Source organism: Sinocyclocheilus rhinocerous, unplaced genomic scaffold (genome assembly GCF_001515625.1).
Source record: "Sinocyclocheilus rhinocerous isolate Xijiao unplaced genomic scaffold, SAMN03320098_v1.1 scaffold1366, whole genome shotgun sequence".
Lineage (NCBI taxonomy): Eukaryota > Metazoa > Chordata > Actinopteri > Cypriniformes > Cyprinidae > Sinocyclocheilus > Sinocyclocheilus rhinocerous.
In genome coordinates this window covers 104,760-130,070 of record NW_015630355.1, presented here as the reverse complement: position 1 = coordinate 130,070, position 25,311 = coordinate 104,760, and the positions used below count along the sequence as shown (strand labels likewise).

The following is a 25,311-nucleotide window of genomic DNA, read 5'->3' as shown; positions in this document are numbered from 1 at the left end:
CCCAGAGCTCGCTCCAGTGTCTGCTCCAGCCCCAGAGCTCGCTCCAGTGTCGGCTCGTGCCACAGAGCTCGCTCGAGTGTCGGCTCGTGCCCCAGAGCCGTAGGAGTGGGGGCTGGGACCGCGGCCTCGGAGGCTGCTCCGCCATGGCCTTCTGAACTGTCTGCTCCGCCATGGCCTCCTAGTCTGCCTGTTCCGCCGTGGCCTCCTAGTCTGCCTGCTCCGCCGTGGCCTCCTAGTCTGGCGCCCCACCTCCAGAGCGCCCACCCCCCCCCTCCTTCGTTGGATGTTGTATGGCGCGGGACGCGCCTTCCGGGAGGAGGGAGTTATGTCAGACTTTGTTCCTTGTTTTGTGTGTGTTTTGCTCCCCATGTGCCTTCCTTGCCCTTATTTGGTTATCTTCCTGTTCCTGCTCCCTGATTGTTTCTCATTTGATTCCAGGTGTGTCTCGTCTTCCTCTGATTAAGTTGTGTATTTAAAGTGTTTCCTGTTTTGATTCCTTGTCCAGTATTGTTCGTCCAAGTGCTACGTGTGTTTTCCGTGTTCTATTCTAATATATTAAAAAATCATCTTTACATTGCTGGTCATTGCACAAAGCAACACTCTCTACATTTAAAAAAATAAAAATAAAAATTAGAAGAGTTCTAAACTAATGCGCTGTCTTCACTGTATCTCACGCACACACACGCTCAGTCACTCACACAGATCACTCTGCGCGTGCACTCAGACATTCAGGAACAAACTTTTTAGCGCTGCCCCGCAATTTTATCAACTAAATAGCTTAATCGCTCAAGAGCTACATTATCTTTCTCAACAAGGAGCTGGTAACATCATTGTATCTAAAGGAATTAAAGCCACAGCTTCACTGTATGATTACGTCTGTTTATATCAGGCAACCCAGTTGTGTTCCCCTCTGCGGCCAGATTAAACCTTGTTGTAGCCTATATATTATGCTCTATTCATAATTTTTTAGAAACCTCGCACTTTTCTACACCATTTTAAACGTTGTTCTTGTATGCAAATTAAGCGCGGTCCACTGCTGCACACGTGCCACAATATCGATACAGGGCCAGCTGTATCGATACTCGTATCGTCAAATCTCTGTGACGATACATCGTCGTATCGATGTATCGAACACAGCACTAGTAAAAATATTGCCCTTGATGTCCCCATTTTTAAGCTCCCTTATTTTAATGAATCAAGATCCTATATTTAAATTTCCAAAGACTACAGTCTGTGAATGCACTGTGATGCAGGCAAGCGCACTCCATGGAGGGGCATTCTTCTCTTCGGGCCCCCCGGCACAGGAAAGTCCTATCTGGCCAAAGCTGTGGCCACCGAGGCCAATAACTCCACCTTCTTCTCCGTGTCTTCTTCGGACCTCATGTCTAAGTGGCTCGGCGAGAGTGAAAAGTAAGTTTCAGTCTTTGCTCTCTTTGCTGACTGTCTGCATGAGGTGCAGGCCTCACTGAATGATTTATTTTGATTCATGTTACAGACTGGTGAAGAATCTGTTCGATCTGGCTCGCCAGCACAAACCCTCCATCATCTTCATAGACGAGGTGGATTCTCTCTGTGGATCCAGAAATGAGAATGAGAGCGAAGCCGCTCGGAGGATCAAGACGGAGTTCCTGGTGCAGATGCAGGGTGAGAAACACTCTCTGGCAGTTTGTGAGCTGTGAAAAACCGAATCCTGCTGAATAAATGACGCTTCATTTACTTTAGGAGACACGGTCAAGCAGCTCTGTTGACATGTTGCTTAGCTGTTGTCCTTTCATACATGAGCCTTAACGTGACTTATGTCTGGATCTTTTTGTTAATAATATTTATTTAAAATTTATGTTTATATTAATTTGTAATATTCAAAATTTTAAAATAACATTAAAATTCAGTTTGAAGGTAAAAATGGCAAGATTAGGGTTGTCTAATGGCAAAACCCCAAGAAAACTTGATATTAAAGGGGTCATATGATTCAATTTTTCCTTTCTCTTTGGAGTGTTACAAGCTCTTGGTGGATCGTATGTGGAAAATAATGTGTTTTTTGAACCTTAAACTGCATAAACACATTTCATTACACCAAATACACAAAATAATTTAGCAACATCATAATGACCCCTTTAATATTCACCTACACAGTATTGATGAGATTTGTCAAAAATACTGGTAACACTGTACAGTAAGGTTTTATTTGTTATACATTAGTTAACATGAACTAACAATGAAAAATACTATCTTGAAAAATATGTTTGAAAATGTAATAATTTTATACACGTGTAAGGGAAATATTTTTTTTTACTTAAAGTGAAGTGACGTGTGGCCAAGTATGGTGACCCATACTCAGAATTTGTGCTCTGCATTTAACCCATCCAAGTGCACACACACACACCGTGAACACACACACACACACACACAGTAGTGAACACACACACACAGTGAACACACGCACAGTAGTGAACACACACACACACAGTAGTGAACACACACACAGTGAACACACACACACACACAGTAGTGAACACACACACACACACCGTGAACACACACCCGGAGCAGTGGGCAGCCACATACAGAATGATGCAGGATTTTGTGAACACACACACAGTAGTGAACACACACACAGTGAACACACACAGTAGTGAACACACACAGTGAACACACACACACCGTGAACACACACCCGGAGCAGTGGGCAGCCACATACAGAATGATGCAGGATTTTCTCACAAACTCCTCTATGTCTTGGGATTGTCTAATGGTTTGCGGGCGTCTGTCTTTGCCAGGTGTTGGTAATAATAGTGATGGGATATTAGTTCTCGGTGCTACTAACATTCCCTGGGTCCTTGATGCTGCTATTCGCAGAAGGTCAGTGTGAAAAAAAAAAGTAGAAAAGTGATAATTTTATTAACTGAAGTCTTCAATCTGCGAATTGTTGAAAACTCCCGGTGGTCGGTGCAGGTTTGAGAAGCGCATCTACATCCCGCTCCCCGAGGAACCGGCGAGAGCGGCCATGTTCCGCTTACATCTGGGTAACACACCTCACAATCTGACCGAGGCAGACCTGCGTCAACTGGCCCACAAAACAGACGGATACTCTGGAGCTGATATCAGCATCATAGTACGAGACGCTCTCATGCAGCCTGTCAGGAAAGTGCAGTCCGCTACGCACTTCAAAAAGGTAATGACAGCTATCTGTGGTTTCAATACGTTGTTTTGCAAATCTGGACAGCAGCAGTGAACTGTCTGATTGGATAGACAGAAACAAAGTTGCAAGTTAAATGAGTCAAATTAAATTTTTAAAATGTAAGTTTTTCTTTAAATCTTTCTAGTTCTAGAACACTGATTGTTTTTGTATGTTGCTTTCTCTGCTCATCAGGTGCGAGGCCCGTCTCGCAGTAACAGCTCCGTCATGGTGGATGACCTCCTGATGCCGTGTTCCCCCGGTGACCCTGATGCCATAGAAATGACCTGGATGGATGTACCTGGTGACAAACTGCTGGAGCCCATAGTGTGCATGGTGAGATCCTGAGATCAGTTACTTCCTTTCACATTTAGCATGTGTTCACTATCAGTTTGACTATCACAATAAAGTCTGGTCAGCTCGATGGACTGCATAATCTGCTAGTCAGTAAGTACTAGTTATTTCAGATATAAAAACAATCAAAATAGGTACGTTTTTTTTTGTTAGGTTTCTCAGCCTATTGATAAAAACAGCCTGACAATAGGCATCAGAGAGTCAGTGAATGGACTGCTTGTTTACTGCATGATGCCAAGATGACATCATCTATATATACACTATAATAAAATAACTGTTTTCTATTTTTGATATATTTTAAAATGTAGTTTATTTCTTTGATGGCAAAGCTGAATTTTCAGCATCATATATATACAGTATACACACACACACACACACACATTACTGTGCAAAAGTCTTAGACCATTAGTATTTTCACCAAAAAAAAAAAAAAAAGGTTTTAAGCCAGTTATTTTTATCTTTTGCTGTAGTGTGTCAGTAGGAAATATTTACATTTAATATTTACATTACAGTTTACATTTCCAAACATTAATTTTGCCATTAATTGGAGAAATTAATTTAATAGAAATTAATTGGAGGTCTCTGCAGAGTAAAAGTGGGCGTTTCTGACATTGTGGGTTTTTTCAAACCATCACTATGACGCAAGCCAATCAGGTAACATGGTGGAAAATGCCCTGATCTGGAAACTCCCATTACTGTCCTGCAGAGACCTACACTTAATTAATTGTAATAATCCAGTGAGATTTTTGTCTGACAACAGCCAGTGCTCCACACAGAGATCTGATCTCACCATCATCCAGTCCGTCTGAGATTACATGAAAAAACTTCAAGAAACCTTCCTGCAAAGCCGCCTGAAAAACTATACCTAGGACAAAAGCTGTTTTAAACGCAAAGGGTGGTCCGAATCTATTTATGACATTATTTTTGAAAGCATCCTCACTTTACAGCATTTTTACATAAGTGCCTAAAATTTTTCACAGTGCTGTAGCTTTGCAGGAAGGTTTCTTGAAGCATCTTGGATTGAGATTTGCTTCATGATACAGTGTCACAATGCAAAAAATAGGCTTGATGTTCTTTAATCATATTTTGGGTATTTGGGTTAAGAAAATCAAGTCTGTTTTACGACTTTTCTGATTTTTTTGCAGTGATACAATGTTTTCAGTGTATCTTCCTTTGCCTGTGGGCTGAAATATGACCTGGCCATGTGTTTGACACGCTCACCCATCAACATTTCACTTATTTAAAAACCGATCAAGCAGATGTGTTTACAGACCATTAGCTGTCATTCATTCTGAAGAATAACATGTTGACCTGATCTGATAAAAAATAACTTTTAAAAGAATTTGTGCATTGTTTGTTCAGCTGTATTTATTTGGCCTATCCAGTCTGCTTAAAATGGATAAACTTCTGAAAATAGTTCTGTAACATTAACAATTGAATCGAAGGATAATATTCTTGCTGTGAACATGCTGTGTTTCCAGAAAAAAAGTTGCCTTTTCATTTGAGAAGGGGAACATACAGTGTTTCTTTACAATGGAAAATGCTGTGAAGAAAATGTACAAGAATTAAACATGATGTACCTATCCAGGTATTAATCTTGTGTCAACCAATTCAAATATCTCACGAAATCAGCTCAATATCTTGTGGAGTGATTTCTTTTTTTTTAAAGAAAGCATTGTTTTGAGATTCAAAAATCAATGAGGGATCTAAAAGCAATCATCAGGCATTCCCTCACTTTCTGCTGAGTAAAATGAGGAAAACTCATTACTCGTTTCTCTTTATCTAAAAAAAAAAAAAAAATAGAGGATGACTATATTTAAAGTACCCAATTAATTTGAGAATAAAGCTGTCCAGATAGGCGCCGGCCTCATCAAAATACTTTTCAAATAATACTTTTTCAAGCTCATTCTAGGCCATTTGTTTGTCCCTCTTAAAGGGGTCATATGATTCTTTAGGGTCTTAATGAAAAGTCTGTAACATAGTTTGGTTAAAATTTCCCAATGGTAGTGTAAAAACACCTTTTTTTACCCTGTCAAAAACAGTTTTGTAGCATTTTTTTAGCATTTAGCGTTTTGTAGCATTTTCCTTTAAATGTTAATGAGCTCTGCTGACCCCGTCCCTCTCTTCTGAGCCGCTCTAAGAGGGACTGTTTACTTTAGCCGCATTCGTCGTGAAACTTGCTAATTAGCACATTATTAGGAAAGGCGATTTGCAAAGATTCAGTACAAAACATTATACTCACTTATTCTGTAGATGAGGCTGGATCATGAGTAATTCGCGCGAACATAGACACGTTTATGTAGATCGGGGACGCATGTCAGGAGTAAATGAGGACTGCTATGTTCATTATTACATCCAACAACAGAAGACCTCAATCGCTTAGGAGTCATTCTTGTCTACATCTGCTCCGGCGGTGAAACAATGGCGGACTGATGACAGCTCACTCAGGGCGGAGCTAAGGTAAGACACCAGTCCAGTCTGTGCTGAAACGCTACTGTCAATCAAACTATCGTGGGAGGGGCCTGTCTGTGTGACGTCACACAGACAGGCATCTGAGATCGGCTCGATTTGAGAAAGGGGAAAACATTTAACCAGATTAAAAAAATAACACTTGGTGGATTTTTTAAATCATTTTAGGGTGGTTGTGTACACACACTGCCAACACACATTTCAGTTCAAACAACTTGTAAAAGTGCATGTAGCATCCTATGACCCCTTTAACATCAGGAAAATCTGAGGATCATAACATTTCACCTCTGGGGTGCTATAACTGAAGGAGCGGAAATTCTGATTGCCTTCTCAGCAGAACAAATAAACAAAAAACAACTGCCAACAGCCCATTAATAATTCAAGTAATTTTGATGATCTGATAAATCCACTACAGATACAGTCTTGCAAAGGAACTTCTGATTCACAGATCAACAAAACATACTAAACAGATCAACCCCACAATTGACACAGCAAAGGTGACATTTTTATATAAATGAATCACGTGCTATTGCATTCAGAACAGAAAGCTTTTTTTAATCTTTGTACAAAAACAGCAGCATCATTCAAGTACAACTCGCCTAAGTAGGATTTCTTTGTATTATTTACAATGTATCTCATGTCTGTAAGTCTGAACCTTAATGTAATTTGCTCAATATCTTTCAAAAGAAAAGAACAGAAATTTCCATTTGGAAAGTAAAACACGTCTGTGATGCCATCGGTGACGAGCGTCACTCATCAGGCAGCAGAACATCAGACTTTGCTTCTTTTGGACTGGTTTTCCATCTCAGAGCCTCCTCGTTTGTTTCTGTGGTGAGGAAACGTGGGCATCAGCTCTGGTTCACACGCTGCAGGGTGAAACACGAGAAAAAGTCAGCAAATCTGCCTAAAATATAGAGATCTCAATGTAGAATTAAGAAATGAATATAAGCCTGTGCTTACGCAAGGGCTTTTCCTTGAAGTAGGAACTTTCTAAACAATCTTTAGCTGTGGCTCTGTAAGATACATAGCATGTATTCATTAAATAGCATTATAACACTGCACCAGTACATGATGTATTTTACAAAGATATTAATATTTATGAATTTGTACCATAAAAGAATATTTCATCTACGGTTTAATTAGATTCAAACTATTTAATGTAACTCTTAACATGAACAAATAAAAAACAAATAAATAATAAGGCATGCTAAAATAGTTTCCCCACTATTTTTCTACATGCACTTTGTTTTACCGGCGCTGTGGGTTGTACATGAACAGCAGGTTAAGCAGTCTCAAACCAGCTTCTGATAACCAGGTGAACTTGTTCTTTAGGTTGTTGTAGGGCTGCTTCCTCAGACTGTACTGCCCAACCAACGGCAGGCGCGAGAAGCCCTACAATTCACAAGAAACTCCTTGAGTGGTTAACCTGTAGTAGTATCACCATTCATCATTCTCTTACATCTAAACACAGGATACAAGAAAACACATTTCACGTAAGCGTCTCATACTGAAGCTGAACTCAGTACCGGCCAGATGCTCTCATTAGGTGTTCCCAACAGCTGTACGATCAAATCCACCTGCTGGATCTCTGAGGCTCCAGGCAGAAGAGGTTTATGGGCAAGAAGCTCAGCAAAGATGCAGCCGACGGCCCTGCAACAGGAGAACATGAACATCTGCTCGTGAAGAACACGCAACACACCGCTGGGCAAGACTACAAGAGCTCCTACAGATGCTTTTGTGATATCAATGGCACACTGAACTGATGCGTAACAACAGACAGATGACATGACAGAGGTTCTGCAACTTAAAGCATCAACTATTTTTGCAGTGCAACCTATGCTAACTTTAGTGTCTCACTCTCTAGAAAAGTGATGATAATGTTATTTTTCGTTTTGATAGAAAGGCCTCTCTCTCGCTTTCACACACAGGCCCTGTTCTCGGTGTGATCTGATCACAAGTGGCCAGACAAGACTGTTTACAAGTGTAACATGACTCAGATGTGTCTCCTGTGACTATATAATCAAAATTCAAGGGGATTTGTGTTGATAAAGCATAAAAAATTAAGTGGTTTCTGCCAAATATATATAAATCTGAACAAATCTTAAATGCAGTTTTAAGCATTATTCCCACTTGCATTCTGACATCTCCAAACTGATGCAGAATGTTTTGGATCCCATCAACACCTGTATTTAGTGCTGCTGACCACTTGCGATCAGATCACCTCAGACAGACCTTCATACAACATGTCAACAGAGTCACACACTGAACCTGCATATGTAACAGTATATAGCACAGAAATACATATTCACATCATGAACAAAACAAACTGCCTAAGAACTACCCTCTGCGAAAAATCACTCAATCACATGCTTTAAAGCAAGATGACCCATCTGATTATACAAATTTCATTAGCTTTATTACAGTGATATAGTGATAGTGTGATACAAGTATATGCATAACTATAGTATAGTATATGGAGGTGCACTGTTTTAATAACAGAATGCATAAATCCTGCACACTCTTTCAGCAGCGCTGGTTCTGGAAATATTTTTTTTCCATTCTTTTTTCCCCATAGGGATTTAAAAAATAATCTTTGTTAAAAGCATTATAAGCCAAACCAACTGGTTAAAGGCGGGGTATGTAATTTTTTCAAAAACGCTTTAGAAAACTGAGTTGGGCCGAGCACCAAAACAAACTTGTAGCCAATCAGCTGTAAGGGGCTCATGATGTGGAGGAGAGCGCGTTCAGTGCACAGGACGGACATTAGCGAGCCGAGCGACAGAAAGATAGAGATGGCGGATAAAAAACAAAAGAGTCAGATTGATTCTTACGGTGGATGATCAGTGTGTGCTGAACGCGGTTTGAGACGCTGACTGTGAGCCCTTCATGGGCGGCTCAGGGTCAGATGTATGTGACGGCTCAAGGCGAGCGGGGATGATTTGTTGGGTCACTGCGTTTAGCAGTGGCTCGTGAATCAGCCGCTGGAGCTGAAAGGTCATGCGTTTGCTCTGTTGCAGGTGTGATGAAGGCTTCACCGGCTCAGACTGCCAGACGCTCAACACTCTGGCCTCCAGTGTGCTCTCAGACTTCGAGTCGCAGGAGACCCTGGTGTCAGCGTGGCAGGAGGCGACCGGAGGCGAGATCGTGCCGCCCGACCAGGGCTGTGGGGTGGTTTCCTCCGGGTCCTCTCTGTACTTCAGCAGGGTATGATAACAGCCCTGTTACAGAACGAGTATTCAGCTGGACTCTTTCTGCTTGCTTCTGCTTGTTTGGCTTCTCCAGTCTCTCTTTCGTAAAGGATGTCTGTATTGTGATTTTTCCTAAACTTTATTTAGTTTTCTGATAAGGCATACACTTCAACAAATGTGAGGCACGGTACAAACAACACTACAGTACATTTAAATATACAGAAATAAGATGTCATAAAAGATGTCAAAGATATATATCCCTGAAAATATGAATCCCTAGAATATGAATGAATAAATGTCACAAAAATGATACAGTGCATAAGACTAGTATAAAGTGATCATATTCCCTGATCTAATACAGACTTCCATATTTTCCAAAATAAACGTAACTCGTCAAAAGCCAGTATTCTTTTAAGCTTATATTGATGTGAAACCATCAAAAGAAGAAAAAAAAACATCATAAAAGATTCCTTCATGTTTAGTTTTTATCCCGCAATGTCATTTTCATTGTTTTTAATTCACAGGCCTAGTTCTTGACATTCAGTGTGCTGCGAGAGATCAAATCTAGTGTGAATCTGGAGTATAAACACATTTCGTCACTACACCAGATGACAGTGTTGTCTGTGATCGCTGGTATTATGTCACAGAGGCTGTGTAACTCTCGTTGGTCATCAGGCTGGACTGCGGCAGCTGGTCAGCTGGGATCTGGACACGGAGTGGGCGGAGTTTGTGCAGTTCTACCTGCGGATGGGCGGAGACGGGGTGGAGTGTAACCAGGCTGACAGCAGAGAGGAGGGGCTTCTGCTGCAGTACAGCAATGATGGTGGAATCAGCTGGGGTCTGATCGCAGAGATGTACTTCACTGACTTCACCAAACCACGGTGAGAAGAACAACTCAGTCAATAATGCTCTGTTTGTTTAAGATTTTTACTTTAAAAATGAGGAATTCCAGGATCAAACTACATGTAATACATCCAAACTGGCAAAAGAAAAGGCCTATTTAAACTAAGGATACATTCATGCAGAACAAGTTCTTGTGTTTAAAGGCAGGGTATGTGATTTTTCAAAAACGCTTTAGAAAACTGATTCGGGCCGAGTAGCAAAACAACCTTGTAGCCAATCAGCAGTAAGGGGCGTGTCTACTCATCTCGTGATGTGGAGGAGAGAGCTTTCAGTGTATGTGATGGACATTAGCCGAGCCGAGCGACAGAAAGATAGAGATGGCGGATAAAAAACAAAAGAGGAAAACGTCTGCGGAATGATAAGGCAAGAAGTAGGACCCGTGTAAATATCGGATCAGCTTTCCAGCGCTGGAGAGAACTCAAGGAGCAGAAGGCCTGTGATCGGACGCCGAGGTTGCTTTGTTTCTTCTCAATAGGTGAGTAACACCGTGTCTACAACAGCTAAAGTCTGCACTCACTGGATGCGATCAAACGACCGTTGAAAACCATTTGAAATTTGTGTCAATACATAAATAGAACGCAGCAGCAGTTTTCTGTCGGGGATTTGTCGTGTCGCGCCGCATCCAGTGAAGACCATAGATATGTATATATATCCATGGTGTAGACAGCATCACTGATTATAATGAGTTCTATAGTATTTTGTCACGCCGCGCCACTCGTGTCCGGTGTAGACACGGTGTAACATTGGTTTTGCTTTGTTTCACAGAACTAATCGTTGCCTGGGTTGCGTACGTATATGTGGGGCGGAGCTATCAAAATAGGGGCGAGACCCTTTTGGGGTAGGGGCGTGTTTGTTTTGGTGATTTCAAATGTCAACATTGGCTACCAGAAATCGCTTACCCCACCTTTAAGTGGAGAATCACAACATTACAAACTTTAATTTGAAGCAAAAAGTATATATAAAAAAACAAACAAACAAAAAGTATATTTACAAGACTGTGTACTTAACGGCTTTAGTAAGTGAAAAAAACTACAATCCCATGAAGCACTGACATAATCGAATAAAAAATGATAGTGAAACATAAAACTATTAGTTGAACGTTTTGATCATATCTATTGAAACAATGTATTTTAAGTTTATTGCAAAATATAAATATATAAACAAATATTAAGTATTTTGTATTAAGTATAAGTATTTTGACAGCATAGACTTGATTAGGTAATTCGCAGCAGCTCATGGGAGCGGGGGTTGAGGAATTTCCTGTACATCATCAAGGGTAGAGTCATTTTTTAACACAAATTCCGCTGTTAAACACAATTGTTTTAAAAATAGGTCGAAATAATGCGAACAGATGCTTCAACAAGAGCATGTACCGTTGTTTATTAACCTCGGGGCTCACAAGATGTCCATCTGCAAAGGTGTATTATAAGTTATCGTTAAAAATCAGTTTGCCCATGGAGCAAAAAATTTAGTTTTCACAGTCTAATTTTGATAACACTTCTTAATTGTTGCCATTTTGGTTTTAATATGTTCCAAGTCAATATTACGTCTTAAGTCTCTCCCTTCCCTCTCTGTTTTTCCACTCTGTCTTGAATAATATCTAAAAAGGTAATCTGGTTCCATAACACTTTACTCTAGCACTGTTCGTCCAGTTCTCACCACATGTCCAGGGAAGTGGTCTGTGTCTTGGTCCCTAGGAGGAGCTCTGGGGCTCGATACCTGTGAAGAAAACATTCTCAGTGATGGAAAGAGGGATTTGAAAGATTAGCAGGATGACAGAGAGACTAATCAGCATGAAGTTCATCTGCTTACCACAGTGTGACTACTCGAGGAGTCATGGGCTGTAACGGGATACCGTAAACACGCGCCAGACCGAAGTCAGCTGTGGAAGAACCACCAGACATCCATCACTGACAGGACACAGACGTCTACATACAGCAGATCATTTGTATGTGGGTGAATCTCAAAAAACAGTCTAGGTCATATTTTACCCCAAAATCAAAAAGAAACAAATACGAAATTATACAAATATACTATGCATAATCAAGCCTATTTTCAAACGCATTAAAATGTTTCACATCGTGTAAAAAGTTTCCCTCGCTCATGATTTCGTAATAATCACCTTCGTTATAATTTTCGAAAGGATAATTGTTTATTTATATTCGCTCACCTATCTTTACACAGCCCTTGTCTGTCATCAGTAGATTGGAAACCTTCAGATCCCTTTGATAAAAATCGCCAGTATCAATATGAGAATTAAGAAAACTCATTATTAGAAGTTCAACATTGTTTAGTCTCATAAACGTGGGAAGGAAAATTATTTTGCAATTTTACTGTGCAGCTGAAAACTGTTTTAGTGAACAGAACAAGCCTGAATGAACACACTCTGACCTGTGAAGAATGAAGTTGTGATGTAAAAATTCCAGTCCTTTAAGCAGCTGAAGAACTATACACTTCACCTGTGCAAAACAAAGGGAAAAAAATATTAATATACATATTTTACAAGCGTGGTCTGAAAATGCTGTAGGGGGAGTTCAAGTAGGTTTTCAATGAAATGACGGACTGGAAATGAGGCGGACCGCAGTACTACTGCTATCACTTTAAATACACGATGCAAGGAATCTAAAGAGAGGAGGCTCAAGACAAAAGGCCATATTTATCAAAACTTACGCTCGCACAATATAAGTTTCTTAAGAGATATTATCACACTCCATTGATAGGATGAAACTGATGAATGATAATTTATGTCGGAAATGCCATCTGGAAATAGACACCTTTCTCATTTGTATATGAAAATGTAGTCTTGTCAAACCATAAACAACCATAATTGTTTATGGATGTATAAAAACATCCATAATTCTGGGTACAGGTTATGGATGTTTTAAGTTGCTGGTTTGGTTTCAGAATATACTTAATGTGTATCCTTAATCTGTTATGGTAGGTATACAACAACCAGTAGGATTATTTTAAGACACTGGAAGACAGTGAAAGCCCCAGAACTTAAAAAGTGGGCCAGTGCTCTGGTGGAAATTGAATTTATGCTCAGTAGAGTAAAATTGATGCTAGAGTGGAAGTGGTGATGTCACTCTGCAATGAGTTCTGGATGCATATAACAATTTTGTTTTATCTTGTACCTCTTTTGTATTTTTTATTATTATTTTAAAGCATTCCAATAAACCTTGTAACCCTTATTTTGATTGTATTGTTGTATGCTACTAAAAAACAATAACAAAACAAGTTACACTTCCTCCAAATTTCTAAGGTAGCCGACTTTTAGAGTATGGTGCTGATGACACAAAGTCTTGGAAAAATACAGATTTTACTGCAAAACTAAAACAGACCAACGGTACTATAGATGAATCAGGAACACAAGAGTATCCACAATATGGCCCAATTAATTTTTCAGATCTAATGTACTGCTGTACCTGCTCAGGGCACAGTGGTGTTGCCCTATATATCAAAGCATTAAAAACAGCCTCACTTGACGTTTCTGTTCTCTGACAAATTTGTTGATGCGTTATATAAGAACAGGTATATAAGTAAAGCTTTTAATGTTTGATCATGACGGTCTCAAGAAGATCCAGACATAGGGGGACTTCAAAACAGCATGTTTTTATGGTAGAAATTCTGGCACATCAAAAGTTGAAATGAAACCTATAGTTGAAACCTAGTTGAAATCTATTCTGATTTATGACTTAGCATTTCAGACTGAAGATGAGGGCATTCATCAAACGCACCTGAGCTTCAGAGAACGGGGACTGCATGTTCTCCAGTAGACTGGCCAGATCCTGCTCACAGTAACTCATCACCAGAAAGAGGCTGCCGTGAAAAATAATAGGCCATTATGAAATAAGACACGGTACAAGACTTATTCACAAATACACTAAATAGAAACCTGTGTTTATATCTGTAAGTGTACAGCATACAGTATATTTTCTTTAGTCACCTCTCCAGATGGCTTCCCACCACCACTTCTTTCAGCTCCACAATGTTTGGGTGTCTCAATCTGAGCAGTAAGTTAATTTCCCTCAAACTGCTGATGGGAATCCCTAAACGCATATAGACAAAATAAACACAAATCAAGGTTTCTACAGATGTCAAATGTGGTTCAGGTCTTTACCTGAGTGCTGTCATTATGATTGTCAGTTGATTATATTAAATCAAGCTGCAACAAAAAGCACCATAAAAGAAATCCATATGACTTGTGTGCTATATTCCAAACCTTCTTGAGTTATGTGATAGTTTTGTGTGTGGACACACATTTAAAGGGGTCATATGATGCTGCTAAAAAGAACATTATTCTTTATGCACCAAGAGCTTGTAACACTCCAAAGAGAAAGGAAAAATTGAAATCGCATCATATGACCCCTTTAATATAGTGAAAATCTTGCCTTTAGTCCTGACTATCAATCTTTCATTCACACTTTCACATTAAACACTCTTCTCCATGTTATTAACTCCTCACTTTCTTTAGGACCCATCCTAAAAAGTTGGCAGTGATCAAAACCTTTACCCATAGAGCTTGATCCTGGAAAATTAATTAATTATTTCAAATCTTCCATTTATATCGAAAGTATTAGAAAAAGTAGTGGTGTCACTCAACTGTTTATTTTTGCAGAGAAACAGTTTCATTGGAGCATTTTAGTAAGGATTCAGGCCTTATCGTAGTACAGTGACTGTGTTTTTTAAAGTTACAAATGGCCTGCACTTATCATCTGACCAAAGCTGCATCTCCCTTCTAGTACTGCTAGATCTTAGTACTGCCTTTAACATCATACACCACAACATTTTGTCTTGAGAATTATGTTGGCACAGATCCTACCTATCTGATCAATACCAGTTTGTTTGTGCCAACAAAGAAATGTCAGAACAAGCACAGGTTAAGTATGGAGTGCCACAAGGATTGGTATTAGGTCCACTGCTTTTTTCATTGTATGTGCTTCTCCTGAGGGAGATTATCAGGAAACATGGAATCACCTATAAACAAGAGATGCTAGAATATTTATTATTAATATTTTTAAGTCATTTTATTGTCTCTATACTGGCTACCTCCCTCTCAGATTGAGCATCAACTTTAAGAAAATTACTTACAAAGCCTTGAATGGCCTAGTTTCACAGTACTTTACACAATCTTCTATCATGATATAATCCTTTGCATGATATAATCCATCGTAATCACTACAGGTGCAAAATTCCGGCTTGTTGATAGTACGCTAGATGCCGCCTTGGTCAGTTTCACTTCCTTCACTAAACGTCTACCATCACAACCTGAGACACATGACTGCTGTAACTCAATGATTCATTTTCTGCACCCCTCTTTAACCTCATGAAGGACCCAAACTGTCACTATGTCTGCCTAATCTGTAAATACGGGACAAAACTCAAAGAAAGTTTAATTTTCATAGTCTGAACAACATAGTGTATAGCCAGAGTTTTTTTGTTCCTAGCCACGGTCACCTCTGGCTTGCTCACTGAGGGATTAAAGACTGAAATACTACTGCAGCTTCATGATAAAAATACTTCAACCTCTAATCTTATACCAAGAAATTGGTTATTTTCTATTACAACTTTACAGATCTTCTTTATGCACCAAGAGCTTGTAACACTCCAAAGAGAAAGGAACAATTGAAATCGCATCATATGACCCCTTTAAGTTTTTGTGTGTAACGGAGGCCAGCAAGCAAGAGCTGTGCAGGTAAACCTCAGTTTCTCCTTTTCCCTATTTGGACAAAATTACTTTCAAATTAATGCAACTTTATCTTTAACAAACAAAAAGAAAATTTTCAGTGAATAGCAACTGCCACTGGTGGAAAAGAGCAGTAAACATGACTGATTTTCATTTGGAGATGCAACTGACCATCTTTCTCTTTATCCATTCGCACTTTCTTCAGGGCAACGATTTCATTTGTCCTTGTATCACGTGCTCGGTCTGTAAAACCACAAATCAATTAATCAAGAGATTTAAATCTTGTCAGATAGCACAACTGTTTGATAATAAGGCTATTTATGGATGACACATTACGGATATGAATATACATGGGATTCTATTTAATATGTGATATATTTGCATTATCAGTCATTCTGTGAGACTCACACACGATGCCATATGTTCCCTCTCCAATCCGGTTCATCTTCTCAAACTCCTTCACACTCCTGCATTTCCCTAACTACACACATCATGCAGAAACACCGCAATAAATGCTTATGTATCTCTTGTTTTGTATATATAAAAAGTTTAAGACAGTAACGTTATGTCTCACCCGTTCTCTGTGCGGTATCACAAACGTCTTGTCGGTTTTTAAAGATTTCAGCTTTAACGGCTCTAGATCTGTTTCTGATGTGTTTTCCATCTCCAATCACTCCACATTCGTCTGGATCAATGATTAATGTAACACATATAGCAATTTAATGTTGCATGATTGTACGTTTCGTGTAAAGAGCAGCAAACCTAGAGACAAGAGGAAGAGAAACTCCGTGAAAGCTTACAGTCGCTCGTTTGAACATTAAATCAATGGACAACTGTCAGCGTTCAATGAGTTTCTCATCTAGCACAACATCAAGCGAATGGGTTTCACAAATGCAAGACTGCTAATTGACGATAATAAAGCAAATCAGGCTTTGATTTAAAGTGATAAATTAATTTGTATTTTATCTATTTTTACCAGCCCAGTCTCGGAGCCTGTCATTTTCAAACAAACACTCAAACAACGCGGTCACGTTGTTACTTGTTACTTTTTGTCACACAAAAAAAAAGTCTCTTAGAGGAGAGACCATAATTAACATTATCCGTTCATACCTGTGTAAATCAGGCTGTGCCCGTGACAAAACGACCTCGACCAACAAACACTGGACTTCTCATGGGCCGCGGCTCGTTATTAGCGTCCGCTATCTTCAGACCCACGGGCGTCTCTAAGAGGTTTTCTCGAGACGGAGCTGTGATGATGATCAGCGGCACAGCAGCATTATTAAACAACGAAGGTGGTGATGAGGAAGATGAGGATGAATCGGTGCTAAGAGACTGCTCCTCTACTGTGGAAATTAAAAAAGTGAAAGCATGTGAATCGGTCTTTGTCAGTCACGTGCGTTTATTATGTGATGGTTAGCATGGGTGCCTCGCGATTAGCACGATAGCCGCTATATGTGATAAATGGTCAGTATGTCGATGTTATTTGTGCGTATGAAAGTTCATGATGTTGTTTCAGACTTATGAGTTATGCATTACGTTTATCTTGATTAATCTTTCAGGTGTCTTTATTGTATGAAGTACATCAGATATGAGGAATTGAACAGCGTTTAGAAATGGACAAGTGGTTAATATCCCAGCTGTATTCTTGTATTGTCAATTTAATTATTTCATTTTATTGTTAAGGGTAAATATTAATGAAGCTGTTATATATCGTTTGGTGCTTATGTGTACATTCTGAATATCTTACCCTGTTTCTAAAAAAAACCGTGCTTTGAGTGTCACCGTGTCAGTTGTAAATGACGCATGTTTTTTTTAGACTAGAGCATGTGAACCATGTAAAGAGAGTCTGTTAAATAACCTGTTGATCGTATTTTCTTATTTCTTCTATGGTTGAAATCACTCATGTTTACATTCAGTCATTATTGGGGAAAGAGTGATACATGTGTTGATACTGTAATGTGCTGATCTTTTGTTATATGCATATGCTTTTGATTCATTCTAAACACGCCATTAAGGAAGCCATCACTGCAGCGCTCTCTTTCGTTTTTCTTTATTCATCTTTATTATACTTCTTTTTAGGAGTACTACAAAAGCTTACAGTCGCTCACTTGAGCGTCCCTATGGACAACTGTTTCTCTTCTCGCACAACATCAAGCGTAGCGAAGCAATTAGAATGGCTTTCACAAATGTAAAACTGTTAATCTACGCTAATAAAGCAAATCAGACACACTAAATGAGACTGGATAAAAAAGCGACGAAGTCAGAAGATATCTGTAATTGATTAATTTGTGATTTAAAGTGATAAATTCATTTGTATTTTTATTTAGTTTTATTTTCTCGTGTCCTTATTATTTAAATAACAATAGATTAACGTTAATAGTTAAAGTGTATAAAATTGGCGGAGCGCAGCCGACAGCATGTGTTTTAAATAACAATTATTTATATAATTATGTTAATGATGATTATTTATAATACAAACAACGTTGTCCTGTCACGTGGTAGCCAACTTGTTATTTTTTACGTAACCAGTGATGTAAAAAAAATTAAGTTTAAGTTTAACTCTGTCAAATTTACCCCCATGACTACATTAATAAAATTTTTCATTTCATACCTGTGTAAATCAGGCTGTGCCCGTGACAAAACGACCCCGACCAACAAACACGGGTCCTCCCATGGGCCGCGGCACTTTATTAGCATCCGCTATCTTCAGACCCACGGGCGTCTCTAAGAGGTTTTCTCGAGACGGAGCTGTGATGATGATCAGCGGCACAGCAGCATTATTAAACAACGAAGGTGGTGATGAGGAAGATGAGGATGAATCGGTGCTAAGAGACTGCTCCTCTACTGTGGAAATAAAAAAAGTGAAAGCATGTGAATACAGTGGCAGTGACATACATGTACATACATTGTTATATAATAATATATATGACATTTTATAGAGGGGATGGGGGGGGGGCTTATTTGTACAAATAAATATAGCGCTGATAACTGTATTGAACTGATTCACCATAATGTAATGACAATATTTTACATTATAATTTACATTATTTTACCATAATGTAAAACAGATATGCTGCAATGAAAACGGACAGGGCATTTTTTACTTTCATCTGTGAACTGTTTCGTATGTTTGTTTAGCTTTTCTCTAAAAACACTGAATAAGTGCACTCTCCTTTAAACTGGATTACAGGACGGTTTACGTCAGAAGAATTAATCCCACTCAGAACCGAATTAATCCCACGCACAGACAGACAGTCTGACAAAACTGCATATAGTTGAAATTAAGTTCATATTCATATTTAATTAATGTCTGAATGGAGGCAAATTGTCCTTACCGTTAGTTTCTTAGAAACATAAAGCCGATAAAATGATTACAATTGTACCTGGGAGAACCTGCTTTCTCGGTGCAGAGCCCATTCCCCATCACGCAATGAAATGAATCTCTCAGTAACGAATTTGTTGCTCCATGTGAATAATTCTTCTTCTGAGCAGAAAGGACCGTCCTGATCACAGTCCTGATTCAATGTCAGTATCGCACACACTGCAAATCCACCATCTAACCACAAGAAGCCACATCGCCACTCTGATGTGAACTTTCTTATTTTTTTTTTATTTTTTTTAATAGGCTTAGGAACAGAGAACCTAGCCTATTCTTATTCTTGGTCAGGAATTTGGCTCCGTTAAAGGTTATCTAACGTGCATTTTCCCCGAAACATTGGCTACGGAATACAGGTTACTAAATACACTGAATCTCCTGCAGTACGCAATACTTGTTCACCGGCGAGCACCACACAACACCGCTACTGAGTCTGACTCTGACCAGTGTAGTCTGATCCCCGAACGAACGACTCTTATGATCAGCCGCTTCTTTTTAATGAATAACACTATAGCGCAACCCACTGATGTGGCGCAACCAGGCTCGTACGATTCCCAAGTGAATGACTCGGGTTTTTTTAGTGAGTCAAACACAAACAGCTCACTGTTTATATTTACTATTTCACTATTTATAATAGCTGTTATAACTATTAATAAATTCCGATGCCTTAACTTATGCGAAGTAGTTATTCCTATTAAGTTTATATGAATGTGTCTGATGCATTTTCCATTGAAAGCATAGTCAGCACAGCTTCACTGAGAAACAGAAATCAATAAACACACCGTTCTTCCTCTGCTCTCTCGTCTTATTGAAGTAAAGTAAAATTAAAGTAAAGATAAAAAAAAAAGTTTAAGACTTAATATTTACATAATCAGTAAGCAGGTCAGACATCCTACAACAATTATTTCGAGTTGATCTTATCTGGATCAGTTCCCTTTCGAACGGTCTCTCCCATTGCGTCGCTGACGCTTATGGGGAAACTCCTGTTTACTCTGATACTGAGGGGGCGGACTTAGTGATTTGGGGGCCCTAAGCAAATTCCAGGTATGGGGCCCCAACACAATAACTATGTGCTCTTTTACACCTAACCCTTATTTTGCTCGCTCTCTCTTTCATAGTTTATAGTTTATTTACTCCTTCAGAACTTGTCGATTGGATAAATTCAGAATCCCACTCAGAACCGAATTAATCCCACGCACAGACAGACAGTCTGACAAAACTGCATATAGTTGAAATTAAGTTCATATTCATATTTAATTAATGTCTGAATGGAGGCAAATTGTCCTTACCGTTAGTTTCTTAGAAACATAAAGCCGATAAAATGATTACAATTGTACCTGGGAGAACCTGCTTTCTCGGTGCAGAGCCCATTCCCCATCACGCAATGAAATGAATCTCTCAGTAACGAATTTGTTGCTCCATGTGAATAATTCTTCTTCTGAGCAGAAAGGACCGTCCTGATCACAGTCCTGATTCAATGTCAGTATCGCACACACTGCAAATCCACCATCTAACCACAAGAAGCCACATCGCCACTCTGATGTGAACTTTCTTATTTTTTTTTTATTTTTTTTAATAGGCTTAGGAACAGAGAACCTAGCCTATTCTTATTCTTGGTCAGGAATTTGGCTCCGTTAAAGGTTATCTAACGTGCATTTTCCCCGAAACATTGGCTACGGAATACAGGTTACTAAATACACTGAATCTCCTGCAGTACGCAATACTTGTTCACCGGCAAGCACCACACAACACCGCTACTGAGTCTGACTCTGACCAGTGTAGTCTGATCCCCGAACGAACGACTCTTATGATCAGCCGCTTCTTTTTAATGAATAACACTATAGCGCAACCCACTGATGTGGCGCAACCAGGCTCGTACGATTCCCAAGTGAATGACTCGGGTTTTTTTAGTGAGTCAAACACAAACAGCTCACTGTTTATATTTACTATTTCACTATTTATAATAGCTGTTATAACTATTAATAAATTCCGATGCCTTAACTTATGCGAAGTAGTTATTCCTATTAAGTTTATATGAATGTGTCTGATGCATTTTCCATTGAAAGCATAGTCAGCACAGCTTCACTGAGAAACAGAAATCAATAAACACACCGTTCTTCCTCTGCTCTCTCGTCTTATTGAAGTAAAGTAAAATTAAAGTAAAGATAAAAAAAAAAGTTTAAGACTTAATATTTACATAATCAGTAAGCAGGTCAGACATCCTACAACAATTATTTCGAGTTGATCTTATCTGGATCAGTTCCCTTTCGAACGGTCTCTCCCATTGCGTCGCTGACGCTTATGGGGAAACTCCTGTTTACTCTGATACTGAGGGGGCGGACTTAGTGATTTGGGGGCCCTAAGCAAATTCCAGGTATGGGGCCCCAACACAATAACTATGTGCTCTTTTACACCTAACCCTTATTTTGCTCGCTCTCTCTTTCATAGTTTATAGTTTATTTACTCCTTCAGAACTTGTCGATTGGATAAATTCAGTAAATAATTAGTCAACCTGATGCTGTTCTAAAGCCATATTACCTTACTTTTTTTGGATCACAAAAGCAGACATAATATAATATAATATAAAAATGCTTGCACTTGTCCATTTAATGAATTGTAACCTTCTTCAGTCTTTGTACAAAAAGGATTCAAATGTCATAAGATTATCCCATGAAACTCGTTCCGTATATTATATATAGTTTATTTACTCCTTCAGAACTTGTCGATTGGATAAATTCAGTAAATAATTAGTCAACCTGATGCTGTTCTAAAGCCATATTACCTTACTTTTTTTGGATCACAAAAGCAGACATAAAAAAACAATATATATATATATATACACACAGTATATAATATAATATAATATAAAAATGCTTGCACTTGTCCATTTAATGAATTGTAACCTTCTTCAGTCTTTGTACAAAAAGGATTCAAATGTCATAAGATTATCCCATGAAACTCGTTCCGTATTCCAAGTGGTCTGAAGTCATGAGGTAGGGTTTGCCGAGAAACAAATCGAAAATTTAATACATTTTTATGAGGAAATCTCCAGTCATCGCATACGTGCATTTATTTGAGTGTGCGGCAGTTCGCGCCGGCGCGCATAGTAAAGCTGTCACTAAAAGCTGTCACTCACTTCAGTTCATCGCGATCTCATGACGTTCCGTTAATCAATGAAGATCTCCGCCGCTTACCTCGCTTATTGGTTAAGTTTGCCCCTGGATACTGAAGCCTGATTTGTTCATGTTCATGTAACTGCAAAAACCAATGGCGCTTCAACCCGCCAAAAGGGAAGGAGTCGGCTCTTGCGCCATTTCATCAGAATTAGTGATGGGAAGTCCGTTTTTTTTCCGTGAACTGGTTCTTTCGGACAGTTCGTTTCAATGAAGCGGTTTTCACGTAATGACGTCAATTCTATCATCCTGGCAAATGAAAATGCATTCAAACACATTCAAATAAAGTAATTTGTAATCATAACTTAAGATAAAGAGTAATAACCATCGTCATCATCATCTTGGATAAGTTTCTTACATTTACATTTTGTAAAAACACCCAATACTGGCACTGATGTGTAAACGCGGATGTCAGATATGAAAATAAAGGAAGTGAAGTCTTCATCAACTTTTTACAGAAACCGTAACAGAACCATAACCGTACAGAAATCCAGCTCATAAAGCTTAAAATATAACGTGCATACACAATAGTAAATAGTAATATTCATTTACATGTTTTGACTGATCAGTTGTTGCATGTTCATCATGTTAAAATGTTGTTTAATATAACTAGTTGCATTTGCACTTTCCAGCAAGTTTTATCTGTTATTAAAACTTAATTTCGTCAAATTCACCCCCTCATTCAAGTCCTCGGTTCACTCACACTCATAGTATATTAATATCAGCACAGCATCAGTTTTAGCTTCACGCATGCTCAGTATCTCCAGCTCATCGGTTCTCAGTATGTCAAACGTGTCTGAAAGAAACGGTTCTCAGTATGTCGAACGTGTCCGAAATGTCGAACGTGTCTGAAAGAAACGGTTCTCGGTTCAGTGTACTGGTGATTCGAGAACGGTTGACTCAAGAACCGCTGTAGCAGTTAGTTTGGTAGTACACGCATGCTCAGTATATCAGCTGCTCATGCTCATCAGTTCTCTCAGTCTGCACAGCATGTTTCGGTGCTATTGGAGTTACAGGAGTAACATATACTCTGGGATATTGGTTTATTTCGAGTCGTAGGGACTGTAAGGCATGTCTGAAAGTGAGAAACTTTAGAAAATTGTGGATCAGTGCTGACTCGAGATGCGAACTGTTTTGAACGATTCAGTCCGATTTGGTGAACTCACTGAGAGCATGAGTCTTGCCCTTCTCTGCTTGTGGATCGCCTTCTTCAATGAAGGCAGCTCTGCTCTCCTGTTTCTCCCTTCTCAGCTAGCTCGGAGAAGGAAACAGTGGAGTCACGGGGCTGAGGAACCGAGCTTGAGTGATCTCACAGCGGCACAGGTCCCGCGTGCTCACTCTCCCCACAGTACTTTGATCCGCCGGTGTGTTTTACACATGAGGATCAGCGGCCCTCGTATATACAAGCGGTTTAATCCTTTTAAGCGGATCAGAAGAAAATGCTGTAACCATTGATTTTGTATCGCTGACAGCTTCAGATTTCGGTGCGCTGCTTGCCTGGGCCACGTCCATGCTGAGGCTGCACTCACTAAGACAGACTTGCTCTCACTGCGAGAGCATGATTCTGGCTCTGTTCGCTTGCGGATTGCCTTCTCTAAAGAAGATGATCCCGACCCTCTCACTCTCACGTTTCTCCCCTCCTAGCTGCAGCACTTTGATCCCCCAGCGTGTTACACGTGAAGATCAGCGCCCCTCATCTGCATCGAGCTATTTGATCTTTTTAAGCGGATCAGAGGAGAATGCTGTCACCAATGATTCCATATCGTTGACAGCTTCAGATTCGAGTGCGCTGCTTGCCTGGGCCATGCCCACGCAGAGGCTGCGCTCACTGAGACAGACCGCTCTCACTGATAGAGCACGAGTCATGCACAGCACTTTAATCCGTCTACGAGCGGTTTGATCTTTTTAGGCAGATCAGAGAAGAATGTTGTCACTGATGATTCTATATCACTGACTGTTAAATTACACTGAACAAAATTATAAACGCAACACTTTTGTTTTTGCCCCCATTTTTCATGAGCTGAACTCAAAGATCTAAGACTTTTTCTATGTACACAAAAGGCCTATTTCTCTCAAATACTGTTCACAAATCTGTCTAAATCTGTGTTAGTGAGCACTTCTCCTTTGCCGAGATAATCCATCCACCTCACAGGTGTGGCATATCAAGATGCTGATTAGACAGCATGATTATTGCACAGGTGTGCCTTAGGCTGGCCACAATAAAAGGCCACTCTAAAATGTGCAGTTTTATCACACAGCACAATGCCACAGATGTCACAAGTTTTGAGGGAGCGTGCAATTGGCACGCTCCCTCAAAACTTGTGACAGCCCAGCACAGGACCTCCAGATCCAGCATCTTCACCTCCAAGATCGTCTGAGACCAGCCACCCAGACAGCTGCTGCAACAATCGGTTTGCATAACCAAAGAATTCCTGCACAAACTGTCAGAAACCGTCTCAGGAAAGCTCATCTGCATGCTCGTCGTCCTCAACGGGGTCTCGACCTGACTGCAGTTCATCGTCGTAACCGACTTGAGTGGGCAAATGCTGAAAAATGGGGGCAAAAACAAAAGTGTTGCGTTTATAATTTTGTTCAGTGTATATCATGCTCTCTGCCAGATGTTTCTGTGAGTTTGCCTCTCTGCAATCCCTCCTCCCTTCTCACTCCTTTTCTTCTGTCTCGCTCCCTCCTCCCTTCTGTGTTCTGTCTTTCTTCTGGATATCTTTGCTCTTTTATAAGCGCATGCGCATATAGGTATATCTCCACATGAGTTCAAATGGTGAAATAGTGGAGGGGGTCTGAAGTGCTCCAGGTTATTGAGTTTAGACTGACCGAACTGTATAGTTCAGTTGAGAAAAGGTATCCCTTGCCAAGTGTACGCCTAATATGTCCAGAACTTCCTGGCCATACTTCCATTTTATATAACATATATTTCTTGGCCTGTGTACCACACAGATGTAATGCATATTCTCATTGGATATACCACT

The 25,311-nt window shown here is 39.6% G+C and overlaps 2 protein-coding genes across 9 annotated transcripts in view; one reads left to right on the top strand and one right to left on the bottom strand.

Moving 5' to 3' along the window:
• Window positions 1-3,523, top strand: part of vps4a (vacuolar protein sorting 4 homolog A) — an 8,845-nt gene extending 5,322 nt beyond the window's left edge. The window contains exons 7-11 of the mRNA XM_016552608.1: window positions 1,254-1,410; window positions 1,496-1,644; window positions 2,778-2,859; window positions 2,953-3,172; window positions 3,371-3,523. Of these exons, the coding sequence (XP_016408094.1) occupies window positions 1,254-1,410; window positions 1,496-1,644; window positions 2,778-2,859; window positions 2,953-3,172; window positions 3,371-3,523 (761 nt within the window). The remainder of the gene's footprint in view (window positions 1-1,253; window positions 1,411-1,495; window positions 1,645-2,777; window positions 2,860-2,952; window positions 3,173-3,370) is intronic.
• Window positions 3,524-6,531: 3,008 nt separating this feature from the next.
• cdk10 (cyclin dependent kinase 10) lies at window positions 6,532-20,916 on the bottom strand. 8 transcript variants are annotated; one of them, XM_016552595.1, is made up of 15 exons: window positions 20,489-20,916; window positions 18,387-18,619; window positions 16,350-16,460; window positions 16,184-16,256; window positions 15,947-16,018; window positions 14,036-14,138; window positions 13,827-13,908; window positions 12,481-12,548; window positions 12,260-12,312; window positions 11,902-11,971; window positions 11,749-11,808; window positions 7,525-7,648; window positions 7,251-7,390; window positions 6,959-7,011; window positions 6,535-6,864 (listed from the first exon to the last, which is right to left on the bottom strand). In XM_016552595.1, exons 3-15 carry the CDS (start codon window positions 16,437-16,439, stop codon window positions 6,770-6,772), a joined length of 1,083 nt encoding a protein of 360 aa, XP_016408081.1. In that variant the 5' UTR covers window positions 16,440-16,460; window positions 18,387-18,619; window positions 20,489-20,916; the 3' UTR covers window positions 6,535-6,769. The 8 variants fall into 8 exon arrangements, with proteins under 8 accessions (XP_016408082.1, XP_016408081.1, XP_016408077.1 ...); XM_016552591.1 differs by lacking the exon at window positions 20,489-20,916 and adding an exon at window positions 19,159-19,522; XM_016552592.1 differs by lacking the exons at window positions 18,387-18,619; window positions 20,489-20,916 and adding an exon at window positions 16,886-17,145.
• Window positions 20,917-25,311: the final 4,395 nt, after the last annotated feature.